This window comes from Sciurus vulgaris, assembly GCF_902686455.1.
Source record: "Sciurus vulgaris genome assembly, chromosome: 10".
NCBI classification, from domain to species: domain Eukaryota; kingdom Metazoa; phylum Chordata; class Mammalia; order Rodentia; family Sciuridae; genus Sciurus; species Sciurus vulgaris.
In genome coordinates this window covers 29,449,729-29,473,306 of record NC_136470.1, presented here as the reverse complement: position 1 = coordinate 29,473,306, position 23,578 = coordinate 29,449,729, and the positions used below count along the sequence as shown (strand labels likewise).

Here is a 23,578-nt window from a genome sequence, read left to right as displayed (position 1 = left end):
ATACCATCTGAAAAATTTATTTGAAAAATAAAGAAAAATTAAATATAAAGTTGCTCATCCTGGGCCCTTCTATTATCTCTGTTTTATTTAATTAATCCACTTGACTGAACAGTCCACTTCTCTCTTTCTGTAAATTATTGTGATATGGAACTTCCACATGTGTTGTCCTTTCAAGCCCTGATGGAAGCCTGGTAGATGGAGCCATTAAATTTGACTAATAGGTAGTAAAACATACCTGTCCATACAAATATTTTTCTCCTCTCCTCTTCCTCTTTTCTGAAATTTAACTAAAAAGTCTATTGTCTTTTATTAATACTTGAAATTGTTATAAATATTCTATGGCCATACACATCAATAATTGTTAAACAAAAATAACATAAATTGTTCATGGAAGGATATTGTACTTCTAAAATCACCATTTCTACAGGAGAGAAGAAAATCTACATCAGCATTATTTGGTTACTGAGTTCTCTGAATACAGAAACTCCGTCATGGAAATATGTGGGAAATTGGGAAGCAGAACTCCTCAAACTTAGATAACAACTCCCGATTCTTCTAGTACTCAAGTATTTTTAAAAACTGATGTGGAGATAGCGCGGCTGTGCAAGTACCTGCCGGAGAACGACCTGAAGCGGCTATGTAATTACGTTTGTGACCTTCTCCTGGAGTAGTCAAATGTTCAGCCAGTATCAACACTAGTAACAGTGTGCAGAAACATACATGGACAGTTTTATGACCTTTGTGAACTATTCAGAACTGGAGGTCAGGTTCCTGACACAAACTACATATTTATGGCAGATTTTGTAGACAGAGGTTACTATTATTTGGAGACCTTCACTTACCTTCTTGCACTAAAGGCTAAATGGCCTGATCGTATTAAACTTTTATGAGGAAATCATGAGAGTAAACAGATAACACAGGCGTATGGATTTTATGATGAGTGCCAAACCAAATATGGAAATGTTAATGCCTGGAGATACTGTACCAAAGTTTTTGATATGCTCACAGTAGCAGCTTTAATAGATGAACAGATTTTGTGTGTTCATGGTGGCTTATCTCCTGATATCAAAACACTGGCTCAAATTCGAACCATTGAACGGAATCAAGAAATTCCTCATAAAGGGGCATTTTGTGATCTGGTTTGGTCAGATCCTGAAGACGTGGATACTTGGGCAATCAGTCCTCGAGGAGTAGTTTGGCTTTTTGGAGCAAAAGTCACAAACGAGTTTGTTCATATCAACAACTTAAAACTCATCTGCAGAGCACATCATTTTGTGCATGAAGGCTATAAGTTTATGTTTGATGAGAAACTGGTTGCTGTGTGGTCTGCTCCTAACTACTGCTATCGCTGTGGAAATATTGCTTCCATCATGGTCTTCAAAGATGTTAATACAAGAGAACCAAAGTTATTCCAGGCAGTTCCAGATTCAGAACGTGTTATTCCTCCCAGAACAATGATGCCATATTTCCTTTGAGGCCTTCGCCCATCCTGCTGACCCATTTTTCTGTCCTCTTCTTACCCCAACTTTCTTGTATTACCCTCTACAATATACTTTTTATCGAGCACTTTGCTGCTGAAATGCTGCCTCTTGCCTTTTTTAAAATTTTAAATTATCTAAATTTATTGTTTGTTATGGTGTCTATAGCAATGTTTTTCTATCAATTTTCTCCCTCATTCCATCCCCACCTTGGACTCATTTGAAAAGACTTGAGAAATGTCTTAATATTCACACTGCTGCACATAGCTCTTGCTTATTTACTGGTCTGGGGAAACAGGATGTGTTTCCTTTTTTTTAAAAGCCAATTGACAATTACACCGAAATAACTCCTCCTTTTATATCATTCAGCCTTTTCTTTTAGTTCGGTAAGTTTTAAGAAATTTCAGCAGCAAAGTTGTTATTCAGTGGGCACGATGGACTACAGATGCCTCGAGTTAGGTATACCTGTCCCAGCTGTAAACTTCATTGTCCTTTGTTGGATGATATTTTAAAAGGATATAAAATAAATTGGTCTAAAGTGCTGCCCGCCTTGTGTTTTTAAATTTTAGTTAAAAACTGCTACAGCTTATGACTTTGTACATTAAGATAATTGTATTGATCTTTTCCATATTCCTTGTATTTTTTAATAAAGTAATCCTAAAACTCAGGTTAAGTGTTAGAAATTTTAAACAGCTTGCATTGTTAGCTTAAAGTTACTCTTTTTTTCTTTTTTCCTAATTAGAATTCTTGACCCTTTGGTTATTGAGTTTAAAACTTCAATTGAAATTCAATAGTATTTATTTTTTAAAAAATCACTAAACTGTGCCTAAAGAACATAACTGCCATATTAATGTTTTGGTTTATATCCTCTATAATAACAGAAAAACATTTAATACTTATAATGCTGATGTGTTCATTTGATACCAGTTGAGTAGAATGTGATCAATCCAGTTTACAATCAATCATGAGTATCATTGAGTAAAAATATATGTACTTTTCAATGGGAACCATTCTTTTCTTGCTGTAACACTTGACCTTAACTTTTAGGAAGTGTACATTTTTAACTGCAACTGGAAAGGTTGAAAAGTCAGGACTCTTTTATTTGTGAAGTGTAATTTGAAGCAGATTATTTAAAATGTAGAAGGAATAAAACTGTCCTTTTTTGTAAAGGTCCGTGATAACATATTTCGACTTTGTGTAAGTAATTTGAATATCCAAAGGGTTATGATGATCAGTTCTTGATATGCAACTGTCCTCTTAATAAGGACAAGTGTTCCAATATCTCTATGACAGTGGTCATAAATGATGTTGGAATGTACCATTTTGTTAAATAATTGGTATCCCTTTACTACTATTTTTGTCATCCCAGGAAATCCGTGTGAAGCTAGCCAATTAATAAAGCACTTTAGCATATGTTCAGGTAGTTTTAAATCCCACTTTTGCCCTTCAGGATGAGAACTTCCAGGTTACCTAAAAATGCAATAAAAATCTTTATAGTCTAAGCTTCTTGGCACATAATTTTTCATCAGGGTTTTGTTTTACTGAATGAGCACAATAGCTTTTTATTTTTCCCCAACCACCCAGCTCCTTGTACAGTTTTTAATTGTATAGCTATATGAAAGAAGTACTAAGACATTTGCTGCACACATTTGAACTCATGGTGGGTCAGTAGCTTTGTGTTACTGCCCTGACCCCAGTGTAATTCAGGTGGAAAGGTGTTTATCTCACAGGGATATGTAGCTATATATTTTACTAATTGTGAAACAGTGCAAATTAATGATGCAGACAACTTGGTGTGGTCTTTGAATAGTTCTCTGTAGTATTTTTTTCCTGTTACCATATATTGTATTTAAGTGCTTGCCCTTCACTGTTTTTAATTTGTACCAATAAAACTGGTAACCCTCAGACCTACTTTTCCATTTGACACTCCTTAGTTTTGATTGATGTAGTAGTTTTCATTCTCCCTGTAATGTGACTTTTATTTTTAAGTCATAGTGTACTGCATTTGTTTGTCACTAGCTGGGCATGTGCCAATAATATTCTGTCCATTCCTTAACTGCCATCTCTGTTTTGCCTGATTTCAACTGAATAATGGCTTTTTGTATGGAAAAGAAGAATAGTTTTTACTATTAGACTTGTAAAGGGAAGAGAGAGTGAATGTATTAGACTTTGTATGCCTAAAAGGAATATTTGGATCCCTCTAATAAATAAGGGCTATGTATTAAATATAGAGTCAATCATGTGGCGGAAGATACTTGCAAGTCATAGATTTGTAGGCAAAAGGATCTGTTACTCCCTGTATTTAGGCTGAATGTAAAATCCTTTCTGTTGTATTAAGGGGGGTAAGAACTATTTTTATTTGTTTATGATATATATACTGGTTTCTAATAAAGTGTCCTAGGCTCTAGTAAAAAAAAAAAAATTTAAAAACTGAAATGCATTAAGGTTTGTGAAAATTAAGTACATAGCTATAGTCTTAGCTCGGACATATATTAATTATAAGAAAGTTTAATTTAATGGGCCAAATCTTCCTGTGAATTCTTACAGCAATATAATAATTTAGATAGAAATATATAGATCTTTTTCTCTCATTTCTATCTCAGTCACATAAACTGTAATTAGAACTAAAGGAGATTTTCGAATATGAAGTCTAATATTTGAATATAAATACAGAAAAGTAAATGTTCATACATAATTTCTATTGTTTCATTTTCTACCTGTTAAATTTTAAATAACTTCTGATACTTAAAATTGTGCTAAAACAATAATTTTATAAATAAAAGTTTTACCTGTTATTCTTCCAAGTCTACCATGAAATATCTTTCCAACAAAACCACTAATATGAGCTCCCAAGCTCATGCCTATGAAATGAAAATTTTCAAGAGAAGCTCCATGTGTCTATAATTGAAAATAAGAATGTCATAATTTGCATTTTTGGTATTCACAAATCCTGCCTCCCACACCCACATTCTAAAATTCATTCTTTTTTCTTTTTTCGTGGCTTAATTCATTTCTGGTAGATAGGAAAGGAGAACTTTTGTAATTTTTGAAACAAATATTTATTTGTTCAACTTGAGGCATAAAATATCTTATTTTTCTCTAATTTTTAATAATATAAACTTTTATTTAAAACTTTTTAAAAATTTGTCATCTGTTATATGAAAGTGTCTGTAAAATAACATTTAATTATCAAAACATTTTCTGATAATAATAGACATTTTAGGTGCTTACTTTGTGTTAAGTACCTTGACATGTGCATTATAAATCTCATGCTTAATATTCCCAATTGTCCTCTAATTTTTTTTATCCTATTGCATAAAATTGTGCCTGGTACTTATTAAATACTAATTAAACAATATTCAGTGAATTCCCATTTTACCAAGGAAACAGGTTTACAGTTTAAAGACTGACCAAATCCACTTCTACCTATTCTGGAGAAGATGGATCCCAAACTTCCATTGTCAGAATGTTTGTACCCTCTGCCTCAGATTAATATGTTGAAATCCTAACACTTGAGGTGATAGTATTTGAAGATGGAGCATTAGAAAGGGTGATTGTATCATGAGGTTGGAGCATTAGAGAATGGGATTTGTGCCCTGAGCAAGAGGCCTGAGGGAACTCATTTGACCTTTCCTCCACGGAGGCAAACTGTAAAAAGATATCATCTATGAACCGGGAAATGGTCCTTTATCAGAAAACAAAACCTTCCAGGGCCTTGCCCTTGAACTTCTCAGCCTACAGAACTGGGAAAATTTCCATCATTTATAAGGGCAATCTATATTATTTTTGTCATGGCAGTTCAAATGAATTAAGACACATCCCAGATCAATTTACCTAGTTTATGCTAATCTGTCTTTTTTCTCTGGTTATAGTGTATGAAAAATCCTAGAAAACCTGGTAAAAGTATAATAATCATTCTCACTTCAGAGATGATAAAATGAGGATTATGGATTTTAAGTGACTTCCCCTAACACAAGCTGAATAGTGATGGAATCCAATCTTCCAAGACTAAGGTTTGAAAACCTATTAGTAAGGGTGTGGAGGTGGGAGGATGGAGGCATTAGGAGCTTCATGAGGGTGTATTTCTTCCACCACATTCATAGGGAGCTAATAAGAGCCTTGTGGGCAGATCAAGGTCCAGTCTACACAGTGACTTGCCTGAGGGCTTATTGAAAGATGTAGATTGCCACTAAAGGAAAACTAGACAGGCTTTCCCAGCACAAATCAATAATGTTCCTTAAGTACTTCAGAGCATGCCCCAAAACTTGAAGGAAGTATTTCTCCAAACTTCAGTGCTACTGATCTTTTTGTCTCTTCTTAATTTAAAAATTTCCGAGCAAAGGCATTGTTAGAAATTTATCTATGCTACAAATTTTCCTAAATTTCTCTACTTAACTCTCACACTTTCCATACTTTGAGATTCATTTTTATTATTTAAAGTGTATGACCAGAAAAAATTGTTTAAGTAACTTTATAATCTACTGATAACAATGGGTGAGGCAATTATCTCCTCTGCCTTTCCACAGGGATGGTATGGCTCTCTCCAAATTTGGAAATATAAAAATAATAATGAAAGTTGATTTTATTCAATGATTACTAAATGTTATTAACTAGTTAAATACACACATATGTACACATTCACATTTGTATATATATATCTGTATATTCAACTAATAATCATATAAACATCATTATAAAATTGTATCTCAAATGCACAAATAAGGAACCGCAGCATAGAGAGGTTAAATAATTGCTCAAAGTCACACAGATGATTAGTGAAGGATTTGGGCTTTGAACCTCTCCAGTCTGACTTCTAGCCACTATGTGTAACTGCTTCTTGGATTTGCTGTGCTTGTTCAATTTCAGCAAAGGCTTGGAAGTTCACCACAACACATGCAATTTCAAGCCCAAGAATATACCACAGCTATATGTAACCCTTCTTTCTCTCAAGCACCCATAATTACCACCTCTCAGGACAAACATGAGTCCCATAGGTCAACATAATAAACAAAAATCATTCAAAAACAGATGAGCCAGAACCGGTCTGAATTTACTTGGCCATCCCTACTTTGAGCAGACCTGAATGGAATTGCCTTTGACATTGGTAAAAGTGGAAAAAGAGGGGTGGGGAGAGGGTGTGGGGTAGGAAAAATAACAGAATGAGACAAACATCAGTACCCTATGTAAATGTGTGATTACACAAATGTATGATTACACTCTACTTCGTGTACAATCAGAGAAACAATAGTTGTACCCCATTTGTGTACAATTAATCCAAAATAAATACATTTTTAAAAAAGATCAGATTATAGATAATATATCATATGTAAATATGTTTATATTCATGTATTACATAAATGGAACAAGAACTAGTTATTTTGACTTAAAATGATACTTCTTTTCCTAAGACAAAATGAAAATGGTACTTCATTTGAGGGGAAAAAAAAAGTAAGATACTTTTCAGACTGCTTTTCCCTCACTTTTACCCATTCATATTTGATAAATGCAAACATGCTAGACATGTATTAGGGACGATATCTAAAGAATGCAATGATTATATGCTTTATCCCCTCTGCCCAGTAGGATATAAGTTTAAGTCGATTCGAAAGTCTTACAATGTTTTTAAATCAAACATAAGAGAATTATTTTAAAATAAGGTCAAATCAAGTTATAGAATTATACTTTGAGGCAAAGATAATAAGACTGCATAAATTAGAATATCAAAGCTGTAATTCTAAATGCTTATGGAAAAAAGTATTAATTTTATATTCACTCTGTGGTGTTACATAACATATGTATTGCATAGCATGGACTTACCAAAAGATTTTGAATGTACTCAGTCAAAGTCTCAGCAACTTTTCTGGTGTTTTTGACTGCTCTATTGTAAATAAAAGTTGTAGCACCGTGGTTCCAGTCTACTACAATTACATTCATGTCTTCTTTATTCAATAAAATCCTTACAAAATTTGAAAGCCATGATGGGGTGGAGCCCATTGGTCTGTATCCATGAATGAGCCAGACTGTTTTCTTTTGTGTGTTGAAATTAACATTAAGTGAGTTATTGTGCTGTAACAGTGGCTGAGCGCAGTTTAGGTTGTTCCTTGTATACATCATCAGAATTATCTTTAATCTGGGAATAAATAAATCTTTTAAGGAATCCTTTACACTTAGATGAGAGAATTCAATGCATTGTCTTTTATTCTCTGAAATTAAAAAAAAATGCCAGTCAACCTGAGAACTTAGATGTTATTGAATTCTTGATGCTGTTTTAAAGAACAGAATTGAACATGGCAGGTTAGAGGATTTCATTTTATTAGCATTCTAATATAAATTACTAACCAACTACACTCTTTAAAGTAATACACTGATTAGGCAAAAAAGACTTTCTGAACTAGAAATAATTTAAAAATTACAATAGAAAATATAAATAAATGTGATTGGTTAAAAATCAGGAATTGTTTATCCATATAAAGATAAAAAATAATAGCAATGTTTGTGACTGAAGTCCTTAATACTGTTAATAATACTATTATTACTGTTAATAAAGAAATGAGATAGATAAATGGATTAGGAACTATGAACTTTAAGAACATCTTTACAGAAGGTTACTTTCAGATGAATACAAAGCATTAGAAAAACAGATATTTTACCTGAGCAGTTCTCCAATGAATACAAATCAAAACAAAAAATGATTTTCCTAACAAACAAAAATAGAAAATTCCTCCAAATACCATTGATAAGGGTAAATATCAAAAGATTCATAAACATGAGTGGTAAGAACATATAAAATGATATATTCTTTGAAAAATTTATGTGTATGTATGTCTCCATATATGTGTACCACACATCCATATTCTTGACAAAATTATAAATCACTTTAAATATCAACATTAAACTGAATGTGTTCTCTCTCTCTCTCTCTCTCTCCTCTCTTTCTCTCTCCCCCTCTCTCTCTCTCTTCCTCCCTCCCTCTCTTCCTTTATCCATCCCAGAAGGAACAAAGGCAGAAAATAAAATAACTAAGAAAGATTAACAATGCTCATTGCCACATAGTGAAACAACAGCTGCTTTTTATTTTCTCTTTCACAGATTTTCAGAATTGTAACTCTTTTCATAATAACAACATAATCCCAATAGATTTTTTTCCAAATGAACTTTTAAAGAGAATGTGTGCTTATACTGCTTCTGGAACATTAGTTCTGTAAGAATATTTGGAAGAGAATTTGTCAATACATATCAAACATCCAAAAATGTGTTAGTATATTTTATCTCAGTAAATCCACTTCTAAGAATCTATCAGGAGAAAAGCAAAGAAATGAATTATCAAATATTATTTTAAGACTGGGCATATATAAATTACTTACAATAATCTTACTTGTGAATATATGTATATTTGCAATATTGTCACAAAGACTGAGACAAAAGAAAAGGAGGAAGGCAATGAAGGAGATACAAGATATGCATTCAATTTCCAGGCAAAAAAACTAAGATAGCCTTGAAAGAGTTAAAACCTTGATTCTTCATGTATTTTAAGTACTAGAGAGTAAGGAAGTAAGAAGAGGAATAGATCAAATCACAGTGCCTATGAATGTTTGCTACATTGGGCAAGTTCTGTAAGGAATCCTGTTCCTCCGCCTTATCTTATCAGCAGAACTTGGATAAGGGCCAAATACAATCAATAAATCCAAACTGCTGACACACTCCAACTCCAGGTAGCTTTTACATGGTTCTAGAAAGAGTAATAGGGAATTAATCGGTAGGATTACTGTGAAAAAAAAAGTGTGTGTGTGGGGGGGGGGGAGAAATTATCACCCAAAACCATCAGCAGAGAATTTTATTATCTATTACCAGATGTACAAATAATTGCAGAAAACTCTATAGCATCCCCATTGGAATGCAAAGAAAAATCTGATTTCAGAAACATAAGCAGGAAGGCCATAAGAGAAAATTTATTGAGGTTTAAAAAAAGAAATAAAACACACAGCATCAGATGGAAAACAGAATAATTAAATTTTCTAATTTATGAAGGGAAAAAGTAATTTGCAGAATTAAAATTCACATTGTAAATGTTAAAACAAACACGAAACTCTCTTATAATGAGAAATGAAGGGAGAGAAATTAAAATTATGAAGTGAAACTTAGATAAAGGAGAGAGAATGATGATTCAAATTTTAAAATATTCTTGTTCCATAGGTCAGGGGATTGGGGTGGGAGAGAGGGTTCTAGCTACTAAAATTAAGGGAATTGCATACTAGGGGTTGCAAACTGAAAAGGCTCACTACAATGCAGAGAAAGTCAGTTAATCAAACTCACCAAGAGGTTTTCTAGAAACTCATTTGGAGTTCGATGAAAGAGAAAAATATCCTAAAAATGGCAAGGCAGAAAATACAGGTTACAAACAGAGGAATGAAGTGATAATGACTTCATGTTTGCCCTTTAAATAAATACATCAGACAGGAAAAAGTTATAAGTGGAAAGTCGGGGGGCCAAGAAGTCTATGCCTTTCCTAAAGGACTCTACTAAGAATGATATAGCATACTTTATGAATCATCTTTGTTATATAAAAATGTTAGATACATTGAAGATAAGATCCACAGAATCTCACAGTACAAAAAGATTGAAAGTGAATGGGCAAATAAGGTAAACATTGAGTCAAGACTGAATGTTACAAAATTGGATAAAACCGAAAAGCAATAACAGAAGTCATTCTTGTATGTCCAAATCAAACTAATAAAGACAGAAGCATAAATTCAGAGTAGTATAGAGGAAGTGGGCTTAATAGAGGAATTTGCAAGATTTCAAAAATTTTAACTGTGAAATAGAAAAGTGAGGTTTTGAAAAAAAATTGAAAACCTCAATGTCAACGGCTGTACTATGTAAACCATAACACATAAATTTCTAAATATAAAAAATATTTAGAATATAAATTAAATATTTCAGTGTATAAGAGTGTATGAATACAAAAGAAAAATTGAAAATTGAAGTAATGAAACTAGAAAGCACAAAACAGTGATAAAATTACAGTAGAGAGAAATATACGATATGTAAACAGATATATCACTGTGTAAAGTTGGCCTATTAAAAAGCAATTTCAGCTCTTGTAAAAAAAAAAGTAAGAATACATTATTTTAAAAACACACATGGACAGATAAGTGTATTTGTCACAAAAGAGGCATAGGCCGCTTTGTTATAGTGCGATGATGACTCCAATTCATCACCTTTTCCTGGGTCCAGGCTGTTTACTGTGTAATTTGAGGTATTCTCTCAACTAAGTGGGGTGACTTGTCTCAATCCACAATGAAGAAACAGAAATAGGACTTGCTTCGACAAATGGCCTTAGGAGTCTTGAAGAAAGCAGAGATCTGAAATGGACTTGTGCCTGGGGACTTGTACCCCCACCCCACTGCCATCACATGAAAACAATCCTGGTCTTTTCCTACTAGAAGATGAGCTAGGTGTGTTGTGCTAGTAGCTAGTCAGTCCAGTTGGTGGTCACTCAACACCCAGACAGGCTGGTGAACACAACCAAAAACCACTGCTCCTTAACCAACTGAGTCCACAGGCAGGAATAAAAAGAGATTCACCTCAAGTGCACTGAGGATGTAAGATTTTATTTTGTTTTGGCTTTATTTTTGCATGATTATAATACTGTATAATTGATTTCACTGATAAAATCAGGTAAAGAGAATGAAAACAAGAGATAGGCAGATAATACGGAACAGTTAACATAGTGTATTATTAGATTCTTAAAGAATATTAAATTGATTCAATTCTAGATTTTTGGAGTAGAAAGAAAAATAAAATTCTAGGCATCAAAAATGCCCCAGAATCTTCACAAAATTTTCCTTACCAATTAGGGAAAAACTGAAATATTCCCAAACAAGTTGGAAGCTCCTTTAGTTACTAGACCTGTCCTACAAGAAATGCTAATGCATCACTTACTAGACTTGCCCTACAAGAAATGCTAATGCATCTTTCAAGTTGAGATAAAAGTTCACTAGATAATAACTTAAAGTCATATGAAAATACAAAGCTCTCCAGTAAAGACAAACACATGACAAATATAGAAAACAATACTATCATAATTTTGGCTTATAACTCTCCTTTTTTGTCAGGAGTAAAAGACAAATACATAGAAATAACTGTAACTGTATGTCCAAGGGGATACCAATGTATAAAGGCAAAATTTTTGTCGTCATGTTAACTCTTTTGTATTATTTGATATCTCATTTTCATTCTCTTTACCGGATTTTACCAATGAAACCAATTATACAATATTATAATCTTGCAAAAACAAAGCCCAAACAAAACCTAAAGTAGGGTAGAGTGGAACTTTAGAGGGGTTTTTATGCAATTGAAATTAAGTTAGTATCAATTTAAGTTGAATTGGTATAATTTTAGTATGTTATTTGTGGTCTCCATGGTAACCACATAGAAGCTATCTACAGGGGATTTAAGAAAGGGAATGAGAAGAGAATAAGAAGCATGTCAGCATAAAAATCAACTAAACACAAAGAAAGGTGATAATGTAGGAAATGAGAAACAAAAAAACTGAAGACATGTAGAAAACTAAAGACAAAAGAGTAGAAGGGCTTCACTGCCAGTATTAAACATAGATGAATTAAAACCCCTAAGGTAAAGATACATATTGGCAGAATGGGGGGCAGGGGACAGGTTCCAACTATATGCTATCTATAACAGACTCATTTTAGATCTAAAGAAAGTTAAAAGATGAAAAAATGATATTCAATTCAACAGAGATCATAAATGCTATACTAATATTAGAAAAAATCATTTTAAGTTAAAAATTGTTACAAGGAGAAATACTACAGAGCTGAAACAATAAAAACACCAAAGAAAATGGAAATAGAAAACTTCATTACATTGGATTCAGCCTTGATTTCTTAAAGACAACCCAAATAATTTTAAAAAACACCAGCAACAAAGACAAAAATAGATAAATTCAACTTCATCAAAATTAAAAACTTGTGTGCATTGAAGGACAAAAATCAACAAAGTAAAAAGGCAACCCACATAATGGGGGAATATATTTATAAATCATCCATATCTGAAAAGCATATTATTTTCAGATTAATATCATAATATGTAAAGAACTGTTACAACTTAACAACTAAAAATCAAACAACCCACATTTTAAAAAATGGGCAGAGGACTGGAATAGACATACTAATGAGGAAATGTAAATGGTCAATAAACCAATGGAAAACATCACTACAATTAAGAACACTAAATTAAAACCATAATGGGGATACCACTTCTAACTCTTTAGGATTGTCACTATTTTTTAAAACATCAATAAATGCAAGTATTGATGAAGATATGAAGAAAAGGAATTCTTTTGCATTGGGGATGAGGATGTAAAATGATACCTCTGCTGTAGAAACAGTAGGGTGACTTCTCAAAAAAATTTAAATAGAATTACCACATAATCCAGCAATTCCATTCCTAGGTGAATACCCAAATAATTGAAGGCTGGGGCTTGTAGACTTGAATACCCATGTTCATTATTTACAGTATTATTTACAACAACTAGAGTGGAAGCAACCTATATATCCATCAATAAATGAATGGATAAGCAAAATCTCTAAGATACAATGGAATGTTATTCAACCTTAAGAAGAAAGAAAATTTTTACACATGCTACAATGTGGAAAAACCTTGACTAGTACATGTTAAGTGAAAATAAGCCAGTCAAAAATGCATTCTATTGTCATGTATAACAAATTAGAACAAACAAAAACAATTTTTTTAATTAATAAATTTTTTTAAAAGAAAAAGAAAAGGTCAAATATTCTATGGTTCCACTTATATGATGTAGACTCAACGACCAGAGTAGTTGATTTCACAGAGAGAGAAAGTAGAACCGTGGTTTCCAGGAGCTGGGCAGAAAAAGGTAAATGGGGAATTCATGTTCAAAAGGAACATCATTTAAGTTTGGCAAAAAGTTCTGGAGATAGTTACTGATGATGGTTACATGATAATACCTAAATTTAATATCACTTATACACTTGAGATGGCTAAAATATAAATTTTTATGTGTTTTACCTCAATCAAAAACAAAAACAAATAAATGCTTAACAGAATTCCTGTCATCATGAATTGTGGGAAGCAATCCATGATTAGCAGAATCAGGCTTGGCTGAGCCATGGGATACAGAGGTCTGACTCCTAGGAACTGGCAGTCACAAGAGACTGTATCAGATAGCTTGGGGTAGGTGGCCATGTACAGAGTTGACTCACCGTCTGGGGAAATGCTAATTCTCTAAGCAAATGATTTCCACCCCATCCTGTTCCTCACAGGAGAATCCTCCCCCAGTAAGGGCCCTTTTACCCATGTGACTATAAATAAGGGTGAAGGTGGGCTTCTCCATCTTGTCGGAGACCAGATCTGGCATAGCCCAGTCCACCACATCCCCTTCCATTTGAAAAGATTATTGGCTTTTATGCTTATTGATTAGATAAGTTTCTTGGTGGTAATTGATAGCGGGCACCTCTGTCCTGTCTTCCAACAGAAACTCTTTCCCTCATCCAGGCGGGACTGTGGCAGAACCCTCCACAATGGATATGACGATGCCATGTTTCTCTAAACAACTAGAACACTGGATAAAAATTGGGAACAAATAAATTTAAAATTGGACAACAACAATCACAAAAATGTATTTACTGAAAGAAGAGAAACAAATTATTTGAATCCTATAATCTACAGCATTTTGCTAGGAAGTCCTTTCTCCACTGCAGTGCAGTTAGGGTGAATTCAGTCAGAGCATGGTGATCTTGCTAACAGGGAGAAAGTTGGAGTCTGGGGAGGCCAAGGCAATTAAAATTAGAACAACAGAAGGCTAGAGAGGAAGAAGCCATGAAGAGGAAGAACTTTGAAATATATGGGGCAGTTCCCTCGTGTCTGTTGCAGTATATAAACTTACACATGAACAGGGTGAAACATATGGAGCTGCAAGCTGAACAACTCCAGAAATCATGCAAGGATAGAAGACACTAACATTGAATGAGTCAGAGTAGTGGTCATTAATGAATAGAGGGTCCATCCTCTAGAGACCCCAGGTCAGACATTAGTTGCCACATTGCTAAACTATATATAGAGTAAAAGAGAACTAAGGCCTACCCCTTCTCCCTCTCATGCTTTCAACTCTACTTTGATTCAGCAAGAAGCGGGACATGTATATGCAATATTGACTTAAAATATTAATAATCTCGAATGAAGCCAGGTTTGCCAAATAAGACACTGTCATAATGAAACAAAAAAGAAACAAGTGATACATTGAACTTCCTCATAGTAAAACAGGTTTGTTCCTTCAACAGCAATACGAAGAATACAAATATGCAGACATGCAATAGGCATATCTGAGAAATACTTGTGTTCAAACTCTTTGTGTGTGCATGTGTAGAATATACATATAATAAGATGACAAATCAATTTTTTAATTGGCAAAAGAACCAAAGATATTTCACAGAGGATGGTGATAATGGCCAAGAATCTCAAGAAATGGTGCTCAACATCAGTAGCCATTCGAAAAATGTAAATTAAAACCAAAATAATACACTACTACATACTCACTAGAATGACTACAGATTAAAAATAAACTGGCAAAAACAAGCTGAAATCACTCCACATTGCTAGAAAAGAAAAAAAAAAAAAAGGACAAAATGATACACTACTTTGGAAAAAAAAGGTTGGTAGTTATCTGTAAAGCTAAATATGTACTTATATGACCACTAAAAGTTCATATCTAGGTGTTAACCCTTTAGAACTGAAAACATGTTCTCACCACTACATGTACATCTTCATAGTAGCATTTTTCTTTCCTCTTTTTGGAACTGAGGATTGAACTCAGGGGGGCTCAACCACTGAGACACATCCCCAGACCTTTTTATTTTTTTATTTTGAGACAGGACTCAAAATAAGTTGCTGAAGCTAAGTTGCTGAGCCTGGCTTTGAACTTGTGATTCTCCTATCTCAGCCTCCTGAGTTGCTGGGGTTACAGGCATGTACCCTTCAGTAGTATTTTTTTCATATAAACCCTGAACTGGAAAGAACCCATATGCTAAACAAGAAGCATATGAAAAAACATATTGTGATTATCTATATGATGTAATGGCACCAGCAATATAAAGGAATAAAGTACTCATGAAAAACTTTGATGAATCACAAAAAATTTATTCTAAGCAAAACTACATCTATAAAAACTATAGAAAAGAAAATTTCACTTACATGGAATTCGAGGAAAGGATTTCTAACCTAGAATGTCAGAAAACAGATCCAGTATATATGGAATCAGAGAAGTTAAAGGAATTAATTGCAAAGAGTTAACTTTTAGGGTAGAAGAAATGTTTAAAATCTTGATATGCTTTACTATGGTTTATAAAACAGTTCACATATATTGAAAATTCACCAAAATATATTTAAAGTATACATTTTATTATATTTAAATTATATCTCAATAAACAATTTTATAAACATGCCATAGTAAATATCCAATATTTTGCCATTATTTTTTGAGTACTTGGAGTCAGTTGTATCTTATGCAAAACTGTTAAGTTATAGGAGATAATAAGTTCCTGGTTTTGTTTACACTAGTTTGAACAAGGTCCTGTGATTTACAAGTTAACTAGTTCTTTCATAAAAGAAGAAAGAGGAAGCAGAGTCTAAGGAGAAAGGGTAACAGGAGAAAGAATTAGAGGAAGAAGAGAGGAAGAAAGAAAAGAAACAAGGACTAGAAAAAATATATATATACATACAACAGACATTAATAAAAAAGCTGCAAAATAAAAAGAAACTTTACATAGGAAGAGAATGGATTTAAATAAGCACTAAGATATACTTGATCCAGAATGGAAGATTTAATATGAAATAATTTATACTCAAATTAATTTATATGCGCAATATAATTCTAAATTAAGATGTTAATGAGATGTCAGAGGAAAGGAAAAGAGTACAAAAAAATGAATGACCTTTTGAAGATAATAAGGGGCATGGTTAAAATTATTCTAATGTTATAAATAAATTAAAAGGAGGTCCATGAATTTGAATCAAAAGTTGACAGATGAGGGTTGGGGATGTAAGGTTCCATATGCAGTCCGATCCACACCAAAGATGGCCCCTGAGCGGCTTCTTCTTCCCATAAGTCTCGGCTTCCCGCCACCTATTTTCCCGCCGGAGGCAAGCCGGACAAATCAGAAACCCACACGCCACTTTCTCCCTTAACCCGGAAGCCCCAAGAGTATATATGTAAGCCTCATCTTGTAATAAAGCGGACTTCTCTGGTGACCTGCTAACCTGCCTCCTTCTTCATTTTCCACGCAGTTCTTTTAGGGGAGATAGCTCAGTTGGTAGAGTGTTTTGCCTTGCAAGCACAAGGCCCTGGGTTCAATCCCCAGCACCGCAAAAAGAAAAAAAAAAGAAAAAAAAAAAAGGAAAAGAATTGATAGATGAAACAGAATGAGGTCACCCATAAGTTTATCATATCAGCCATGAATAATAGAGCAATTAAAACACTCATACATTGCTGGTGGGAATGCAAAATGGTGTAAGCAGTTTGCAGATTCCTCAGAAAACTTGGAATGGAACCACCATTTGACCCAGTTTCCCAATCCTTGGTTTATCCAAGGACTTAAAATCATCATACTACAGTGATGCAGCCACATCAATGTTTACAGCAGCTCAACTCACAATCGCTAAACCATGGAACAAACCTAGGTGCCCTTCAACAGATGAATGGACAAAGAAAATGTGATATATAGACACACACACACAATGGAATATTATTCAGCTTTAAAGAAGAATGAAATTATGGCATTTGCAGATAAATGGATGGAGTTGGAGAATATCATGCTAAGGGAAATAAGCCAAACCCAAAAAATCAAAGGCCAAATATTTTCTCTGATATGCAGATGCTAATTCACAATAAACGGGTGGGGGCATTAGGGAAGAATAGAGTTACTTTATATCAGGTAGAGGGGAGTGAAGGCAGGGGAAGAGGGTCTGGGGGTAGGAAGGTGTTAAGGTTTGGATGTGAAGTGTCCCCCAAAAGCTCACACGTGAGGCAATGCAAGAAGATTCAGAGGAGAAATGATTGGGTTGTAAGAGTCTTAACTCAAGCAGTGAATGAATCCCTGAAGAGATTAATGGAAATGTTAGGGTGTGGCTGGAGGAGGTGGGAATTGGGGCACAGCTTTGGGGAATATATTTTGTATCTGGAGAGTGGAGTGTCTCTCTCTCTCTCTCTCTCTCTGTGTGTGTGTGTGTGTATGTGCTTCCTGATCATGTGAGCTGTTTCTCTCTGCCACACTCTTCCACCATAATGTTCAGTCTCACCTCAAGCCCCTAGTAATGAAGCCGACCTTCTCTGGACTAAGACCTCTGAAACCGTGAGTCCTCAAATAAATCTTTCCTCCTCTACAATTGTGCTGGTCAGATCATTTAGTCAGCAGCGAAAAAGCTGACTAAAACAGAAGGAGAGTAGAGTGAAACAGACATTACCTCATGTATATATATATGACTGCAAGACCAATGTGATCCTACAATATGTACAATCAGAAAAATGAGAAATTACACTCCATTTATATATGATTTTTCAAAATGTATAAATGCATTCTACTGTCATGTACAACTAACTAGAACAAATTTCTAAATTTTCAAAAAAATAGTCGAAGGCAGTAGATTTTAGAATAAACAATGTGAAGATAATTATTTGAGTCTAGTTATACTAAAACATTCCATGTAAAAGCAAAGTTGTGAGAACTAAAAGAATATAATTAATACAATTACAGACTAAGAAACGACCTTAAGCATAAAAACAAAGGTGGAAATGTAAATACGAAGCCAACATAATCTATAGCAAATAAATTTAAATTTTCTGTATATACAAACTAAAAATCAGCTAAAATATAGAACGAAACATGAGTAGGGGAAAAGGATGTGTGTAAGTGAAGGAAAAACAAATGTTATTCAAAGTAAAGAATTCTTAAAGTTATTAAAATATGATCAAATAAACAAAAATTAACTAAAATATTACCACATTATTTTTACTATCATACAAATTGAACTAATTGATATTAATACATCAAGGTGTATCATATTTTTACTGGTCAGTATTTAGTAACCAATTAAATCAAAGCAATGAGAAACTAGAAAAATGAATTATGGTGGATCCTTAAGATGAAGACTATGGAGTAAATTAAAAATCATTTATGAAAATTGGGAATAACATTACAAAGTTTTTCATATGAAATAAAATAAAAAGCAAGATAACAAAAACATAAGTAAGTCACATAAATATATTGCTATATATAGTCCATATATATGGTCCTAATTTTATCTATCATACTTTGTGTCCATGTGTACTATAAATATATACTTGCCTTATGTGTACATACATAATCATACATATTTATTGTAATAGTACCAGGATACAGATTCCATACTTACAGTATAGTTTATGGTGATGCTGATATTACAGCAATTTTTCTCTTTATTTGTACTTTTTGTGTTTTCTATTTTCTGTACTTCTATATTTTCTTAGTTTTCTGGAACTAAAATATTCACTTTTCAGGTTTATAATGAGGAAAAATGGTTTAAATAGACTCCCCTGAATTAAACTTGAAAACAGCAAAAATAATGTTATTAGAAAAAAAGCCAAATATATCAGAGCAGAAAAAGAAGAATTAATTTTTGAATCCTACTTGAAAAAATAACAAATGGAGGCTCTGAGGACTATATTGCGCCAATTTATTATGACTAAAAATTGAGTATTGGGAAACAATATAGGATTTAATTGCCAGCTATGTAGGAAGATAATGACTGGCAATTTTCTCAAAAGAGAGGTACACTGAGAAAGAATGATGAAAACCATTTTAGGTTTCAAATTTTAAATAAAGAAGCAGAAACAATGTTAAAAAATATCAGATACATGGGGAAGTAAGGAATAATCGTTCTAGTTGCCCAGTTATATCTTCACAATATATTCCCATTACAGTTACAATGGCTGTAAAAATGAGAACAGAACGATCACAAGAGTCCCAAAGAATGAACAGTGCCCTCGGCATGAACAGCTGAAACCCAGGAGCTTCTAGTCCCTCTCACACTTCCCTTATAGCTCTGAGCAAATTCTTATACCTCTCTACTCTGAGCCTGGGCTTCCTCACTTTTTGAAGTATTTTATTGCTTTGCTTTACATACAATAATTACACCATACAATAATTACACATGTCTATGGAGTACAGTTTCAATACATTTGTACACTGAATAATGGGCACACATCTATAATCCCAGCTCCTCAGGAGGCTCAGGCAGAAGGATCACAAATTCAAGGCCAGTTTGGACAACTTAGTGAAAATTAAAAAAGAAAAAGTGTTTGGATATAGCTCAATCATAGAGTGCCCCTGGTTTCAATCCCTAAACCTTAAAATTTAAAAAAAAATTGAATCAGATTGGAGTATATATCACCTCAATCATTATCACCTCTTTCTGGTGATAAGTTTAGGTCCTCTTTTCCAGGTATCTTAAAATGTACAATATATTATTAGATATTGTCACCCTAACAGGTGATAGAACACCAGTGCTTATTCTTATCTAAGTGTAACTTTGGACCCGTTGATCTGCCTTTCCCCATTTTTCCATTCCCCTCTCGCCTCCCAATTCTCTAGTATCCACTATTCTACTCTCAACTTCTATAAGATCAACTTTTTTAAGATTCTACAAATGAATGAGATCATGCAATGTGACATTTGTCTTTCTGTGCCTGACATACTCACTTAATGATGTCCTCATATTTAAATGGAAGGAGTTGAGACAAATGTCCTCTACAACTATAAAATTATTTGACTCCAAACTCATTTTCATGGTTGCTAAACCACTGAGACAAGTGATTCTATTTGGTGATTTTCAGTGTCGATCAAATCAAAATCAGAGAGATCACAATACCCTTCCATAAAAAGGCACAAATCTTCACACACATCCTGAATTTAATCCATCTTCCTATGATAATTTCCTTAAACCACACTCTCATCCCAAAAAGCATACATGAAAATCTCCTTTCTTTTCTTTCCCTGTTTCTGAAAACAAAACGGTTTTGTTATCAACATCAATCATATCAACAATAATCAATCTTATCAACAATAATCATAATAGTATGATTATTTAGCAATCACTCCACATCAAGTTCTGTGTTGTTTTATATTTCCTACATTTTCCTTCATTTTACCTACAAATAAAGTGAAGATTAAACACATTAAATGACCTAAGGTCATACAATAAGAAGCAACAGGACATTTTCAGGTGAAATCCAAAAAACATGAGCAACATGGTACAAGCTATTAGGTGAACATTTGAGCAAACAAAGAAGACCCCATCAGAAGTTCACTAGCTCATCAAGAATAAAGAGCCTTTGGGAAGAGCAGAATTCCAAACACAAAACAATTGACCCACTGATGCCACCAAGACAGGTGTTTGTGTGGTTATAGCACCAGTTAAAACAAAACTCTACAAGTGGAACTTTAAGATTCCTCAAGGCTAGTGGACAAAAGCAAATTAAAGGCAAAAATGTCTTTTGCACTCTAATTCTGAAGTACTCAATGCAAATTCAGAAAATAAATATTGATTCAATTTGTTATACAAAATCAAGATATAAGTAAGTCATTTATCTAAATATGTGGAAAGTTGCTGACAAGGAATCTGACTACAAAGCAAAATAAACTAGGTGTCCAATAAGTTTTTAAACCAGGAATTCGCAAGCATGGATTTCAAAAAGGGTCTGAAGAAATAGTGGGCAAGTCTGTTCCAAATGTAATTTCCTGGGCTGGGGAGAAAGCTTAGTTGGTAGAGTGCTCGCCTCACAAGCACAAGGCCCTGGGTTCAATCCCCCCGCACCGCAAAAAAAAAAGAAAAAAAAAATCCAAATGTAATTTCCTGGGGCAATTTCCAGAGATTCTGATTTAGTAGATACATTTGCATTTTTAAATGGATAACCTAGGAGTTCCAAGTAGTCCGTGAAAATGCATGGAGAAGACCTACATTTGGAAATTAACGAAGTAAAGAGAAAATGGGTTTAAAAGGAAAACAGTGAATTACTGCATTATAATTTATCAGATCACACATTTATATTATCTCTACCATGAAACAGTATTCTAATTATTCTTTCCATTTAGAAGTGAGCAAACTGAAGTTCATGGAGGCTGAGTCACTTGGCCTGATATCTAGCCATCAGGACATGAGTTTAAAATTACACATTTCATATTCTTTCTCATCATCCTTGTATTAAAGAGACTTTGGTATAATACATTATAATTGCTTGTATGCATGTAAATTTCATAAGTCAATAGAAATAAATTACTGGACACATTGGAAGAGAAAATTGATACAATTTAGAGAAATATAACAATTTTGTTGAGGCAATGGGCTCAGAAACCCATGGGTGTTGGGAAGGTCATTGCCCTACATGATGGCTCTTAAAGTACTATGACTTGCTATTCTCTTTCTACCTGAATGTGGTTCATGTACCCATGTATTGCCTAAGAGTTTATTAGCAATTCAGAACCTTGGGCTTCCTCTCAGCCTATGAATAAGAATTTGCTTTTTACCAAGATTGCTAAGATTGCTTTACCATATAAGGAAAATTTCATGATTTTAGAAAAATGACTTAAATTTCCTGTATTTCCCTTTCCTCATCTATGAAATGAGAAAACTGATTGATCTATCTTTAATATTTTTGCCAGGACACTAGAACATAGGATTTGGAAAACTATGTCCTATGAGACAAATCTGGTCAGAAATCTAAGAATAGCTTTCATATTTTTAAATGACTGAAAAAATCGAAATGATAATATTTTGTGACAGGTGAAAATTACAATTAATACAAAATTTAGCATCCATTAATAAGTTTTGTTAGAACACAGTCATGCTCCTTTTTTTATGTATTGTCTACAGCTGCTTTCATACTATTATGGCAAAGCTGAATAGATGACCCACAGAAACTAAAATATTTACTCTCTGGCCTTTTGCAGAAATACTTACTAACCTTTGCTACCAGAATGAAAGCAACAACAAAAACTGCCATTTTACCAGGAGCATGAGTCAGCAACTGTACTATGAACATATGTGCAAATAAATAAAATAGAGACATACAAATACTTATTTATAGTTTGTAGAGTTATCTCTCCACTTCCATTATATTCAAATTTTTATTAAAATACCTGACTAGTCTTGTTTTTCAGAATTTTTTTTTCTGTTTAGAAGATAGATCTAATCAGTGGTTTCTTAGGTCAACAAAAGTGAGACATGCCATCCTACAGGTAAATTTCAGAATCTCCAGGGGTTCAGGAAGAGCAGGTATAATTTGAATAAAGCAATCATGTGAAATAATCTATTGAAAATTCAACGAAATTCCTATATCAAGTATAGACTTGTAGAAAATGAGAGAAATCATAAGAGTTTGCATGAGTTAAAAATGATTTCAAGATACACTAACATCTTTGATTTTCTTATTTCCTTTTTGCTATTGTTAATGTATAAAAGTTCTATTATATTTTAATCATTATCACGAATTTCATGAATGATGCTGTCAACAGAGACAGAAACATATGTAGTAATATCATCTGAGTTTTCCTGATTAAAAATTCAGGCAACTGACTAAAGCTTTAGTCAAAACAATCTCAGGAGGTCTTCCCTAACAGTTCACAGTGAAACTATAATATAAAAATGATTATAAACTATGTCATTAAAATGACATGAGATTAGGAGCCTAGAGTTCAAATTTCTCTGACTTTTAAATTAAAGTGCCCAAATTATACACTACACAAACAAAACACTTATGAAGAAACTTCTGGGACAAAATATAAATATAAATAATAAAATAAATATGATAAACTGCACACTACTATCCTTTAGATTCTGAATTTGAATATATAATTCAAATGTTTTCAGAATAATTAGCTCAAATATGCAGTTGAAAATATAAGAAAGGAAGTTGATATTTTAAAGTTTTTTTTTTTTTAGTAAACACTCAAGAATATTTTAGGAAGGCATTTAAAACAAAGAAAATAATCTACTTTCACAAAACTCCTCAGAAA

General features: G+C 33.3%; 1 protein-coding gene and 1 pseudogene across 2 annotated transcripts in view; one reads left to right on the top strand and one right to left on the bottom strand.

Moving 5' to 3' along the window:
• The window catches only part of LIPI (lipase I), a 65,620-nt gene that overhangs the window by 36,947 nt on the left and 5,095 nt on the right, over positions 1-23,578 (bottom strand). The window contains 2 exon segments of the mRNA XM_079154959.1: positions 4,268-4,376; positions 7,296-7,681. Of these exon segments, the coding sequence (XP_079011085.1) occupies positions 4,268-4,376; positions 7,296-7,681 (495 nt within the window).
• Positions 145-3,854, top strand: LOC306670378 (serine/threonine-protein phosphatase 6 catalytic subunit-like; annotated as a pseudogene). The gene is made up of 2 exons: positions 145-191; positions 560-3,854. The product of its transcript is annotated as a serine/threonine-protein phosphatase 6 catalytic subunit-like (transcript).